We start from the raw sequence: 15,167 nt of genomic DNA on the forward strand, positions 1-15,167 counted from the left end.
GATGCTGAAGCTGAAACTCCAATACTTTGGCCACCTGATGTGAAGAGCTGACTCTTTGGAAAAGACCCTGATGCTGGGAAAGATTGAAGGTGGGAGAAGAAGGGGACATCAGAGGATGAGATGGTTGGATGGCATCACCAACGTGATGGACATGAGTTTGAGTAGGCTCCAGGAGGTGGTGAGGGACAGGGAGGCCTGGCGTGCTGCAGTCCATGGGGTCGCAGAGTCGAACACAACTGAGTGACTGAACTGACTGACTCCTAGTGCTTCTTGCATCACTCTGTTTTGGGGGCTGCAGGGAGGTCTGTAATTTCTTAAAAGACTATGAGAAAAACTAGTGCCAGCAAGTATGCTGACTGTCTCAAAAACAAGTAGCTTCTGAGCAGCCAAAGGCTGCACCTAGGCATATGGGAGAGGCAGGTGTGTGTCCCTACCTGCTCTCAAATGGAAAGTGCAACTCCACTTCTTAAGGCAGAATGTGAGATGCCTCCAACTGCTTTCCCATCTTTCCTCTCCCTGGACCATGGCACCAGGTTAGCTGTCAGTCAGCCTGGACAGCTGAGGGGCTTCATCTTTGTTTTTATAGGAATTTTTAGGAAACGGCTAGAAGTTACCATTTGAAAGTGCCAGTCACTCATTCATCTCATTGCGACACCATGGACTGCAGTCTGCCAGGTTCCTCTGTCCATGGGATTTCCCAGGCAAGAATACTGGAGTGGGTTGCAATTTCCTTCTCCAGGGGATCTTCCCAGCCCAGGGATGGAACCCCCATCTCTTACCTCTCATGCATTGGCAGGTGAGTTCTTTAGCACGAGCACTATGGGAGAATTATTATACAGTTATACTTTATTGTCAATTTTAACTACTATTCCAAGTAAGCCTTGGAAGATGTATAGCAGTTAGCCAGGTAGAGATGGGTGAGAAAGGGCTTCCTGAGAGTCTTAACAGCATGAGTAAGGAAAGCGAGGAGTAGAAATGCAAGCAACTACAGGCAGTTGTCTCGTGTATGGACTCAGAGGAGAGGAGCAGGACATAAGGCTGGAGACAGGAAGGGTAGTGAAGTCGCACATACTACAAGCCCTGCAAAGGACCTTGGACCCAAACACAAGGTAAATCATGTCTGCGCTCAGATGGATAACTCTGGTACGATCTGAGGCAACAGGAAGGGCCCACTGTGAGAAGAAAGGAATTCCTGAGAAGAGAGGTGATGAGACTTGAACCCAGGCTATTGGAACGCTGAAAAGGAAAAATCAGCTGGGCCACGAGAGGCAGATTTGGTTATAAGCACTCTCTGCTGCTTTAACATTCCATCTCCTGTCCTAGGGTGCTACCAGAACCATGTCGCCTTACCCCTCGGATCAGGGTCTTGGGAGAGACGCAGGCACACATGTCCTAAAAGCTTCACAATTATTTCTGCTGGTGACCAGGGTGGTCACAACTCTGATGGCTGCTGGGTCCCAAACAGCACAGGAAGTACAAATACACATTAGCATCAGTGTCAAACATCCACACGTGTGCTTCTTTCGCCAGAAGAAAAAGTGGAGGAGCTTCAAAGCAGGCTGTTGGGAAGGGTTCCCTCCCCACCGCTGTGCACTGCTTCAGTCTTAAACAGACCACGTGGGGAGAGCCGCACACGTAGACGTGGTTTCATTAAAAGTCTCCAGTCATTCATTTTGCTTATTAAAGTCACTCTACAGTGATATTCAGAATAGAAATCTCAGCTGTCCCCAGCAACGACTCTAAAATACAATTAATTCCACTTCCCGAGGAGTCTATAGCTATGCGCTTGAGGTCTTGTGTTAATTGCCGCTGCTTCATGCCAGGAATCAAAATGGGAGCCAAGCCAACACGGATCCTAGTAAGTTCCAGAAGACTTAAAACTGAAGTTTCTTTTTCCCCCACCCTCCTCTTACACGATTCTTAAAAGCAGGGGACTCCATCTAGGGAACTGCAGTGACATCCAGTGGCTGTGAAGTAAAATACACCAGCTACAAAAGGGTTTGTTTTATAATTAGAGAAAGGGGAATATTTGTTGATTTACTGATATTTGAAATCCAACGTCAATAAAGCTGTGTGTACATCTAGAAACTCATAATAACACAACCCCAAATCAGGCAAATCAGGGATCTGTAACAAAAGCAGGATGTTGGGCTGCCCGCCATGATTTACTCTGCCTGGGAAAATTCTCAGCAGTATATATTAATAATTATGGACAGAGGTAATGAAATAATGATTCTGCAGTCAAAGCTCCAAAGCTCATATCACCATTCATGATGTGTATAAATTCAAGAGCAAGTCATTTCCAAAATGAGCCCCTTGCTCAGCCAAAACAAATAACTGGCTCTGCAATAAACTGGACTAGGCTGGATCAGTTGAATACCAGTAATTTCAGTACTACCTGGCTGAAGGGTTATATGAAAATGTTCTTGAGGTTTCAAAATTTCAATCTTGTATTTGTAGCATGTATGAGAGACGGGGATGGACACTGAGGGAGACAAACCAACTACAGACTCCCCCAAAATTTTGCCTGATCTAATGGGGTGAAAAAAAAAACAAACTTTCTTCCAAGGAAAACATGTACACTTGAGAACCTGACAGGTATATAGATTTGTGCAAGGTTTAACTCTGGGTCAGGCATTTTATCACCGATTCTTCGTATTCTTATATGGGAAATGGAGATGAAATTAATGTACCTTGCAGGGTTGCTATGAAGCTAAATACTGAGTGTCTATCAAGATGAATGTGAAGCCTCTAAGTAGGGGCCCTGCACACACAATATGCACATCAATAGTAGCTACCACACATATAGAAAGAAAGAAAGAAAGTGAAGTCACTCAGTCATGCCCGACTCTTTGCGATCCCATGGATTGTAGTCTACCAGGCTTCTCGGTCCATGGGATTTTCCAGGCAAGAGTACTGGAGTGGGTTGCCATTTCCCTCTCCAGGGGATCTTCTTGAACCAGGGATCGAACACAGGCCTCCTGCATTGCAGGCAGACGCTTTACCCTCTGAGTCACCAGAGAAGCCCAGGGAATCACACATATACATTCATATTAAAATAAAAAGGAGTTTTCTTTGCCACACCAACTGTCACTCTGAAAATAGACTTTGGATTCGATGCGTGCATGTGTGCTTAGTCGCTTCAGTCATCTCCAACGCTTTGCGATCCTCTGGACTGTTGCCCTCTAGGCTCCGCTGTCCATAGGATTTCCCAGGCAACAATACAGAGGTAGGCTGCCATGCTCTCCTCGGGAATCTTCCCAATCAGGGACCGAACCCACATCTCCTGTATCTCCAGCATTGCAGGCAGATTCTTTACTGCTGAGCCCCAGGGAAGTCTTTTGGATTCGATAACCCTACCGTATTTTTAATGTCACGTGCTCCTCCTCCTGACCTCAGTAATCTGTGGTGTGCTAAAATGGATCAGAAGCAACAATAGTAGCACATCTATTAACAACATAGCATGTCTCTGGAACTTTCCTAAGCTCATCTGGGACACTAAAGTCAACTGGAGTGCAGAAAACTCCCAGCTGTCATGATCTCATAAGTCAAAATGTTCTTGCCTACAAGGTTTCAGGATCTCACAAACACTAAGCCTCATATGTGTGCAGACCATGACGTGAAGATGATACAATGTGACATGCATCACTAGCAGAAATGAGAGATGGGCAAGGACCAAGCCAGGAAACCACAGATAATTTGATGTAAATGCAAAATTAATTTGCTTAGCCTCCAAATGGTTAAAACTTGCATTTGGCTTTTCTCAGTAGTAGACTTTAAAACTAAGTCAGATCCTACCGCTTTCTGATGCAAAAACGTCCAGTTACTTTTTGCCTTACTCAGTGTAAAAGTTCAGTCCCCTCCATGGCCTGAGGGTCCCACAGAAGCTCCAGGCAGTCCCTTTCCACGACCTTCCTGACTCCCTAAGTGCCCACCTCTGGGCTGCTTCCTGAACACAAGCTGGTTGCCAAGTCCAGGCCTTCCCCCTTTATGTTCCCTCCTTGCTGAACAATCTTCTTCCATTTAAGTCAAAGAGCTGCTCCTATCTGCTTCAATCTCCACCCAAACATCACACTGTCAGGGACACCTTCCCTGATTTCCCTGCCAGCCCTAGACTCCCTACCCCATTCTCTGCCTTCATTTTCTCCCCAGTGCTAATCATTACCTAAGAGAATACACATTTTAATCACGTGTCTCTTGTCTTTCTCTTCCCATCAGAATGCAAATTCATCAGGGCATTGCTTTTTGTCTATTGTTTTCCTACTGTACCCCCAGGATCCATATACAAAACAGGTTTGTGCAAAACAGTCAATAGACATTTGTTAAGCTATTGGAAGAAAGCAATCGGGAAAAGCAGAAGGGGCAGAGGGAGTTCCTAGTTTTTGTGGAATCTGCAAAGTGAAAAAAAAAAACTGAAAATACTCACGATTTTTTTAAAAAAATGTTCACATACATATAGAAAGGTAGTTTACACAAGTGAACACACAGGCAAGAGATAATGTCAAAATAGAGAAACTAAAGAAACATTTCAGTGTTGTTAAATTGTGGATAGCATTGTTTACTTCTTGACATCTTTATTTCTAAGTTATTGGCAGTGAGACTAATTATTTTTGTACTAAAAATATTTTTAAAAAATAACAGACTATCCTTCACCTTTAGGATTCTATGCATTGAAAACCCAGTATTTCTATCAGAGAGAGGTCAACAATGTCCCCTGAACAACATGCAGAGCTCACTAACTGGTCACCAAAGTTTCAGCAAATGGTTTGTCCTTTGGTTCTTTAAGTCAACAGGATGTAAAGAAGATTTACAGTTCAGTATGTGAGTGCCTCACTTTATTGACAAAGGACATTGTCATCTGCCAGCATATTTAAGGGGGAAACACTCCTTCCTACTTGTTTTCATTTTAAAATGCAAATAGCAAAAATGTTGCTTAATATCACTCTTAGGCTGAAAAGATATTGCAAGAGTATTTATGAGCTGCTGCTGCTGCTGCTGCTAAGTCAATTCAGTCATGTCCGACTTGGTTCATAGACAGCAGCCCACCAGGCTCCCCAGTCCCTGGGATTCTCCAGGCAAGAACACTGGAGTGGGTTGCCATTGCCTTCTCCAATTTATAAGCTACATACTCACAAATACAATTCAAAAACACACTGGTTTTATACTTCATGCTGAGAAAGACCACAGCACCATAAAAGTTGTTCTTGTCACACTGTTAGATAAAGAAGTGGAAGAAATAAAAAGGAGTTTATTTGGATAGTCATTAACTATTATCATCTAACATCTCAGTGAATCCTTACAGAAATAAAGCAGTAGATTTTTTAAAAAAGGAAGGGAAGGTGGTAAATCTAATACACATTAGTAATTCAGTAGCATTAATGTCTGCAATTTTTCTACTGTATAAAGATATTATCTGAGTAAAAACAAAGAGAAAGAACACAATAAAGCTTTGGAACTCAATTTCTTTCTCATAAGCTTCGGCCTAATGCTTGGTTAATGAAACCATGAAACAATATTCTCACATCTTTGATTTTATTTCAGCAGTTTCCAGAAAATACAGTAATGGAGAAATATATTTCTATTCAGTGCCTGAAAGTTTAAATTTAGTATGTAGCTCAAATTAATTCTCAATGTTCCATTTTAAGCTTCTACATTAAAAGACTTGCACAAATCTTTTTATTCCTCATATAACCTGCAGTTGGTCTCCATGAACACTGCTGCTTGATTTACAGAGTAGATTTTATTACTGAACTTCAAGCTCTTTGTTAGGGATAAATCATAGTGACTATAACTGCAAAAGATGTTTAATGATTTTTAAAGTCTCTCCAAGAGAAAAAGTTAACAGTATAAAATATATTTATTAGATATTATGTTAATTAAGAGTTATATTGCTAAAAGCCATAAGTAAACAAAATAGTTTGGAATTATGGCACGTGCCTTTTGAGAGTTACCACCATACTTCTAAGAGGTTAATGATCATAAATAGAAGCTAAATTAGTTACAAATGGCAATGAAGAAAATATACATTGGGTTTTTTCTGACCTACGAAGGTGAGACAGCAAGTCACACGGACCAGTATAGCATACCTGCAAGATTCGAGTTTTCCTGCCAGGAATAGGCTCAGTTGCAGAGATCAGCTGACATGTTATGGCCCATTAACTCTCAAACAGAGGGTGGGAGGGTGGGCTGGGGTTCAGAATCCCTGTGGGGACTATCCAAGCTTCTTTTCTGCAGGTTTCCCTCTGTCCTCTCCCAAGGTCTTGACACATCTTAGGACAGCAGTCTTCAAACAGGAAGTACTACATGCACTTTCTGAATTGTTTAGGGAATGCGAGGGACTTTAAATGAACCAATCACTTTCCAAAATTTTTTGAAAACGGATCCTCCTAAGAACTTAACTCTTCTGCCAACATCATCTCCATTGTACTTCATAAGACAAAGGCAAACTTCTCATCCAAACTGAACCTTGCCTTGGTACACTGCTCTGGGGCATAGACATGCTTGGTACACTGCTCTGGGGCGTAAACATGTTCCCTTTGTTCTATGTATCAAACAAAGGAAAATGTTTATAAGACTAGTAGCTAGCTATGCAAGAAAGTGAATGACTCTCATAGCTAGGTATAAAATTCTCAGTTCTTTAAACAAATTGAAGGAACAAACTGTGCTGTCACTGACAGATTATTTAAAATAATTTTGATGATTTACTACTAAGTTGTTTGATATATAATGCAAAGGAGTTGGTGGTAGGCTAAATGATAGATACCTACATCTTAATCCCTGGAACCTGTGAACGTTACCTTACATGATAAAGAACAAAAGAAAACAAAGCTTTGCACATATAATTGATTTAAGGATCTTGAAATAAAGAGATTACCCTGGGTTATGCTGCATAAACCCTAAATGCTACTGTTCTGATAAGACAGTGACAGTGGGAGATTGCACATGGACAGAAGAGGACACAGTGTGAGCATGGAGGGAGAGAGCAGAGTGACGCAGCCATAAGCCAAGGCCTGCCAGCAGCCACAAGAAGCTAGAAGAGACAAGACAGGAACTCTCTTCGTGAACCTCCAGAAGAAGTTCATCCCTGAAGATACCTTGAATTTAACCCACTGATACTGATTTCAGACTTCTGGCCTCCAGAATGGTAAGGGAATAAACTTCGGTTGTTTTAAGCCACCGAGTTTATGCTGATTTGCCACAGTAGCCAAGGGAAACTAACATAAAACGCTAAGAGTCAGTGTTAAAATGATTCTTAAATAGAATCAATGCTAAAATCAGTGCAAAACGCTAAGGACAGTGCTAAAATGGCACTGTCCTAATACACTCCTTCCTTTCTCATCTACCTACTGTGGGAACATGTTTTTTAACAGCAATATCTGTAAAAATAAGAAAAGGGAGACAAAACTGTTGTTAAAGTCTGTCCCATTCTATCAGGAGAATGGAAACAGTTGATAAGTTTTTAAAAGGTTTGAGAGGAAAAGCCTCTACAACTTTACAATACAGAGATGCATTTCCAACTGAAAATAAGACTATTTTTTATGTTTATGACTTTCAAATGTGAAGGAATTATTTATTTTTTTAAGAAAAATTTAGGGCATACACTCACATAAAGTTAAACACCACTATGGGTATTTCCCATGGCTGTACTATAATTAATGTAAAATGTAGCTCACATTACAGCATATTTTATTAACCTCTCAAAAATTTTCTTTGTGCTACTAAAAATTTTTATGCAATGTATCTTTTCATCAACTTAGACTCTATGGTTTAGCTCCCAAATTTCCATAGATCATTATTGAAACAATGAGAGGTGGGAAATTTGTAATATTTCTATCCTTATTTCTATTCTAGTGCTACTTCATTTTTCTCTCAATCACCACAACAAAAATTAAAAACAAAGAAAAGGATGATTCGTAACTGTCCTCTGTTCTTTCCATAAGTGAAGCAAACCTTTGCCATATGATCAAAATTATAAAGGACAGAAAAACAATGATATGACCATGATTTTGTGTCCTTACCTAGACCTATATGAGGCAGGTGCTCAAAAAGGGTCCAGCTGTGGTCATCAATGTAATGATTCTTCAGGATCAACAGCTGGCAAACATCTCGGGCAGTTACGTCACTGGGTACCTCTAAAGCTCTGCTGGTTTCATCTTCACTATATACTTTAATTACCTGTGTAGGTAGAAATTTAAAAAAAAATAAGCTAGAATAGTCTGTTAAAAATATCATTCTAACAAGTCATTGAACTTATTGGTTGAGCTAATTACAAATTCCTCATACAGTCTATTTTACATCTAATTTTCTTATACATGAAGCAAATGGTTGCCCATCCAAGACTTGTTTATAACATGTCAAAGTCACTCTGTCCGACAACTTCCAATCTGTTAAGTGTGTAAACTTCAGGCCATTCAATGACCATTCAATGTCATTTTCCACCACTCTGATCTACTAAAAAGCTATTCATCTCTTATCAACATTTAAAATTTTCCATTCCATATTTTAATCTGTACATAATCCAAGTAGCACAGGTGATTTATTCTCAGATATACACAAGTTGTAATAGCAGCAAAGATTTCTCTATTTCAGCTTAAAGGAACTTTGGCAAAGATTGGCCAGATGGTCACAAAATCCTTTTTTCTCTTCTGCCTTGCAAGTAGTTGTGTCCACAGGATTGAAATTTGGCCAATAGGATGTAAGTACATGCAATGTGGCACTTACAGGTCTAGTCCCTACAGCTCTCCCACATACTGTCCTCCATTCTCTTACACCACCTGCTCACTGAATGGAGATGATGACAAAGACCTAAAGAGGATAGCAGAGCTATGGGCCAGAAGGAGGCTTTGTCTCTGAACGACCACCAAAAGGAGCTCAAGTAGGAATGCCTGCAAGGAACTTTGACAAGAGCAAGAAGTTAACTTTTACTGCTAACTTACTGTGATTTTGTATTTATCTATTACAGCAGCTTATGTCACCCCCAAAACATACAGAATCAGAGAAAGTTTCATATACATCACTCTCTTCAACATTTATCAAGTTGTGCTACCTGCTAGAATTTCTATTAACTATGGCATGTCATTTATAAATTAAATTATTTATGGGTTTTTTTTTTTTTTTGGTTTTTAAAAAAGTGAGCACTTTTTTTTTTTTTTTTTGCTTTTTTTCCCCCAAATTATTTTTATTAGTTGGAGGCTAATTACTTTACAATATTGTAGTGGTTTTTGCCATACATTGACACGAATCAGCCATGGATTTACATGTGTTCCCCATCCTGAACCCCCCTCCCACCTCCCTCCCCATCCCATCCCTCTGGGTCATCCCAGTGCACCAGCCCTGAGCACTTGTCTCATGCATCCAACTTTATGATGAACTAAATCAACCAGTCCATCCTAAAGGAGATCAGTCCTGGATGTTCACTGGAAGGACTGATGCTGAAGCTGAAACTCCAGTACTTTGGCCACCTCATGCGAAGAGTTGACTCATTGGAAAAGACCTTGATGCTGGGAGGAATTGGGGGCAGGAGGAGAAGGGGACGACAGAGGATGAGATGGCTGGATGGCATCACCGACTCGATGGGCATGAGTTTGAGTAAACTCTGGGAGTTGGTGATGGACAGGGAGGCCTGGCGTGCTGCGATTCATGAGGTTGCAAAGAGTCAGACACGACTGAGCGACTGAACTGAACTGACTGAAATACCTATGAAAGCAGTATAGTAAGATCAACACACACAAATGTCCAGAAGCTATAAGAAAACTCAATGTAAGAAATATTCTTGCTATAAAAATGTTGACATTTATACATTTTTAGCAATTCAAATAAATGAAAATTAAAATGATGTATCAATTCTCTCCTATTGATTATTTTTCTAATTACATAAAATGACTGGAATGAAACAGTTGCTCTCTTACAATGACAGAGTGTTATAAATTGGTAAAACTATTTTTTACATCTATTGGAAAGTATCAAAAGCATTAGAGAGGCTAGTTCTTCAACTTAGTAATTTCACTTAGGCAAACTATCTCAGTAAATCTGTCCTAAATGTGGGGAAAATAGCTTTAGGCATAGATATGTCCTGCAAAGCACTGCATATGTCCTATCAACCTAAATAGTCCACAATAAAAGAGTGGTAAACAACAATACTTTCACAAAATGCAATATTATAAGGTCTTAAAAATGTTACTCAAGAAAATGACATAAGAACTTTAAAAACAAGGGCTTAAAATAAAATAAGGACACCAAAGTATAAGTTATGCACAGTCTTATTGGCTGGATTGGCTACCAGGCACTGGCTCCTCATCTAACTGCATGCTGATCGGCTTTCAGAGAACCACTGTCTCCCTCACCATTAGTCTCTGTGATGCTGGCAGCTCTAACTTCAGCTCAGCGACAGAGTAGTGGAGCTGCTGGAACTTGCTCGTCACAGTTGACTGTTAAACATTCAGGAACTTGGCCAGCCAGGCATCCTGAAATCAGCCATGGTGGGAGAATGTGTACTGAAGAATTTGGCAAATGCTACAAATAGGTCTTTTTTAAAGAAAAAATTTTTAGAGCCAGTTTACCACTGCATGATTGCCACAGCTCCACAGAGAATATATTATCTAGATGGATCAATCAACGCCCGGAGTTTCCCTGGCAACAATGACTATTTCAGAGATGGGGGCATGACCTAATCAGAGCTGATCAGGGCCAATCTGGACATCATAAAGTGGGTCTTCTTTTCCATTGGGCAGGGGTAGGTGTGGCTGCTACTGTTCACAAAGAGAAAGACTGTGGAAAAATAGGATCCCACATGGAATAAATCACGCCAAGAGATGAAAAGAGTCCTGAGAATAACCCTGCACCCTTGAACCAAGGAACTTTTGAAGTTTTTGTGTTTTAATAATATGTGCGCTATGAGACTGTACAATTCTAGTGGTAATATCCACCTACTTAACTCCGTTGTTCTAGCCATAGACCTTCTCTAAGTCCTCCATACTGCTAGAGGAATAAACTTTCTAATAGCCGATCATATCAGGTCACTCTTCTAAAATTCTTCAGGGCCTCTTCATTGTCCTAACCCAAGCAGCTCATTGTACAAAGTTCCCAGGCAAAGTGCCCATCCTCTGCTAAGTGTTTTAATATAAGGCTGGCTTCCTAGGTGGTTCAGTGGTAAAGAATCCACCTGTCAATGCAGAAGACACAGGACATGTGCGCTCAATTCCTGGGTCAGGAAGATCCCCTGGAGAAGGAAATGGCAACCCACTCCAGTATTCTCGCTTGGAAAATCCCATGGACAGAGGAGCCTAGCAGGCTACAGTCCACGGGGTCGCAAAGAGTTGGACACGACTGAGTGAGCATGCACATGTATGCCAGTGAAAGAGTTGGCTGTTGCCCTCAGAGAGCTGACGCACAGTGGGGAAAGCAATATTAAAAATGATAATTAGAAAGTAGGACATAAAAATGCAGTATGTTAGTCATCAAATGGGTGTTAGGAGAAGCCCAAAAGACATCCCTGGGAAAGTGATATTCAGGCTAAGACCTGAAGGAGGAGTGGGCAGTAGCTCCGCAAAAACAGGGTAAGAGCATTTCAGGATAAGGGAAGTGAAGTCAGGCAAAGTCCCTGGGGCAAGAAGAAACCCGGCAGGTTCTAATGATTAACAGAGTCAGGGGTGGCAGGATCAGCAAACAGAGAGCATGGTCCTAAGGAAACAAGTCGTAAACACGATGGTCGTAAGAGGGGTGTAGGACCCTAAGTTCAGAATTGACTTAAGAATCACTGAGCTTATAGGTGGTAAACAAACTTGTGGACATGGATGTATCAGACAAGGGAGAAAAGGAAGAAGCATGAGGGAAAAAAAAGAATCTAGGGCTGAACCCTGAGAAATTCCCATATTTCATGGCGAGTTAGAGGCAAGAAAAGTCTGAAAGATGAAGTGAAACAGAGAACCAGGGAAGTGGGGCCCCAGGGAAGGAAGCCCACACTCTAGCACACGCACAGCACGCATGGGTGTGCTCGGTCGTTCAGTCGTGTCTGACTCCTTGCGACCGCGTAGACTGCAGCCCGCCAGGCTCCTCTGTCCATGGGATTCTCCAGGAAAGAATACTAGAGTGGGTTGCCCTTTCCTTCTCCAGGGGATCTTCCCGACCCAGGGATCAAACCTGCACCTCCTGCGCTGGCAGGCAGATTCTGCACCACTGAGCCACTTGAGAAGCCCCTTACAGCATGGGTACCCCCAGCAAGTCAGCCTATGGAACAGGTCACTCTGACCGTAGACAAATACGATATACATTTGCTACTCCTTCCATTTGCTCATAAGGTATCCTCTACTTGAAACCTTTGCTTCAACCACCAACAACATGCTTTATTTGGCAAATACCTACTTATCATTTGGCTCCAATTTCAATAGCACTTCCTCCAGAAAGTCTCCCTTGACTGCCCTTGGCCTTCTAATGTGCCCCTTTCAGTCTCTTATTTTATAATTTTCTATTTGAATATCTTTCTCCTCAACTGTACTAGTAAGCTCCTTTAAGGAAAATCTCTACTTACTCACCATTTGACATGATATCCCAGAGACTGAGCCCAAGTAAATGTATGGCTTAATAAAGATCTTTGGAACAAATGAACTTTGTACCCATGCAAAATGTTTTGTACATAATACTCAATGCATATTTGTAATTTTAATTTAGAAAAAATTTCCTGTTGCAAAAGTATAAACTGATCAAATTCTAATGCTCAGGAAATTAAAATTGTTCTATTTTTCTTATAAATAGTCCTAGGAAAGAACTGACAATATTGCCATCAGCAGACAGTTCTGAGTTTTGGAGTCACTGAGGCAGCTATAAGGTCATTTTATATCAGAAAAACTAAGAAATAAAAATCTGGAGACACTGCCAAAATCAGACGAAGTGTCTGAGCCCTCAATTCAATGCCTTTACTTTAGGGTTAAGATGTATTGCTCACTAAGATCCCAAGATCTGTTTGGAATCTCAGTGTTTCCTGAGATTGCAGCTGGGAAGGCTATTGTTCTTACGCCTGTGTCTTCATTGCCTTCAGACAAATCTCAGTGCCAGACAACTGCTGAGGTGCTAAGAGATGCCGTCTGCCATGCTGCTGTGGTCAAGCATAGGTGGGAGCGTTTGCCTAAAGCAACATGAAGATGACCAATCCTGAGAGGACAAGAAGATCTGACTTGGATCTGACTTCATGTGGAACAATGATAAGCCTCCATTTCAGTACCCTCAGAGGCCACTGCCCACTCCATGCCAGGGGTTGGGAATGAGCTGGTGGCCAGTGGACAGGTTCCCTGGACTTCTTGACTGCCCCCATGCTTTCTTACAATAAACTCCCATCACGCAGGATAACGGAAGCATGCCTCTTATTTTTCACGCTCTATTGTTTACATCAGACGAACTACAAAATGAAAATCTGGACATATTTTAAAGTCTAAGCCAAATCCAAGAAGAGAACAGAACAGAGCAAGAGGTAAGCATTGGGGAAAATGAAAAAGACATCTAACCAACCAGGAAATGCCATTAATCTCTTCAGTTGACGTTGCTACAAATTTTTAAAAAAATAAAGTTGCCAAGAATTGAGACACATAAATTTAGAAGGACAAGGCTAATTTAAATTTCTGGAATAAGTGCATGTACCCATTTTTTAAATAAATAACACTTGTTAGGAGAAAAACTCAATATTTTTGCTTGAACTCCATTTCAAATCCTTCTTAAAAAAAAAAGTTCCATTTAATGCTGACATTTGTCCAAAATACACATTTATCAACAAATGATAAAATTACATTTTTGGTTGATAAAGGCTTTGTTAAAATGTCTCATTTTTGTTTCTACTTATTTCTCCTTGAAATTTATGAAAAGGGGAAAGATAATCTAACCCTTAACTCTTTAGTAGGTTGAATATGCCCCTTGCCAATATTATTACTACACTAAACTTTCCTATTTAAGAAAAATGTCAAGTCATACGTGAAACTACATGACTACTACATATTTAAACTAAGGTACAAACTTTTGTGAGCATACTAAAACCAAATAGCAGGGTTGCTCTTATGAATCATTAGAGCAAAACAGTGGTATTCTATTTCCTCCACATGCTGAAAGATAAAAACAGAGAGATATGGAGATCATATAATCATGCTATTTAATAAAGGGATATTATACATTTCCAATGCAGTGGCCCAAATCCTCAACTTTCTATATAAAGTTAAAAAAAAAAAATAGGGTAAAAAGAAGTCATATCAATTGATCCACAAGATTATTTGCAATGTATCTTAGCAAGAAGAAATCCTCCCAGAACCCTAAAGAAGAACAGGAACTGTCTTTGTCTCATCAATGAGCAGACACTTGATTAGCAAGAAAGACAAGCATTGCTAAAATCTGTCTATAACATCCCACTAGGATGAACAGAGAGAGCTCCAGAGGATAGCCAACAATGTACACACAGGCTGTGCTGAAGAAGCCCTCAAGTGTCGCTGCAATCCTGCCAGAGCAGCCTTGGCCTTTAGCGTGGTTTACAGTTTAAACTGCTCTGGGAGCATGTGGCATCCAGCAATGAAAACGTAATAGAAAGACCCAGTAGCCCCTGCAAGAGGACATGCCGGCATGGGGATGGAGCAGATCTCTGTTTTGGCTGACATCCTTATCAAGGCAGTTTATATACTTTACACCCCAACTCCCCTAGACTGGCCTTTCATAAAAAATAAGTGGAGGCAAGAGATTAAAAAATTAACATAACTCATTTTGACAGCAGTAGACACAACAATGTTCAAACATACAAAGACAGCAAGAAATGGTTAACTTCAGAAAAGAAATCTGAAAGTCTAGGGACTAAAGGAGATGAACGACTTAAAACATAAGACAAAGGCTATTGCCAAAAATTAGAGACTGAAGTTGAAAGTCAATTTGATATGTATTGCTTTGCCCTCAAAGCACACACAGTAGTCATCTGTTATTTTCCCCAGAAACTCTGATTCTCAGAGCAGATTATGTGGGAAGTCTCAGGAAAGGCCTGGGCAGGCGCTAAGCAGTCAGCCTTTCTCATCCTTCCCAAAGACTCCAGAAAGTGATGGAACAGGATGACTAGTTCCTTTCCAAACTGGATTCATCCTAGAATATGGGGAAATACTCAGGGTCATCATCTGGTCATTTGGCGAAACCACAGAGCAAAAAGGGGCGCT

General features: G+C 40.8%; 1 protein-coding gene across 8 annotated transcripts in view; it reads right to left on the minus strand.

Annotated features, from left to right (window-relative positions):
- Nucleotides 1–15,167, minus strand: part of GRB14 (growth factor receptor bound protein 14) — a 178,786-nt gene that overhangs the window by 43,713 nt on the left and 119,906 nt on the right. For all 8 annotated transcript variants that reach the window (XM_065931664.1, XM_065931657.1, XM_065931658.1 and 5 more), the window contains one exon: nucleotides 8,019–8,175. In XM_065931664.1, the coding sequence (XP_065787736.1) occupies nucleotides 8,019–8,175 (157 nt within the window). The remainder of the gene's footprint in view (nucleotides 1–8,018; nucleotides 8,176–15,167) is intronic.

Source organism: Muntiacus reevesi, chromosome 3 (assembly GCF_963930625.1).
Source record: "Muntiacus reevesi chromosome 3, mMunRee1.1, whole genome shotgun sequence".
NCBI lineage: Eukaryota > Metazoa > Chordata > Mammalia > Artiodactyla > Cervidae > Muntiacus > Muntiacus reevesi.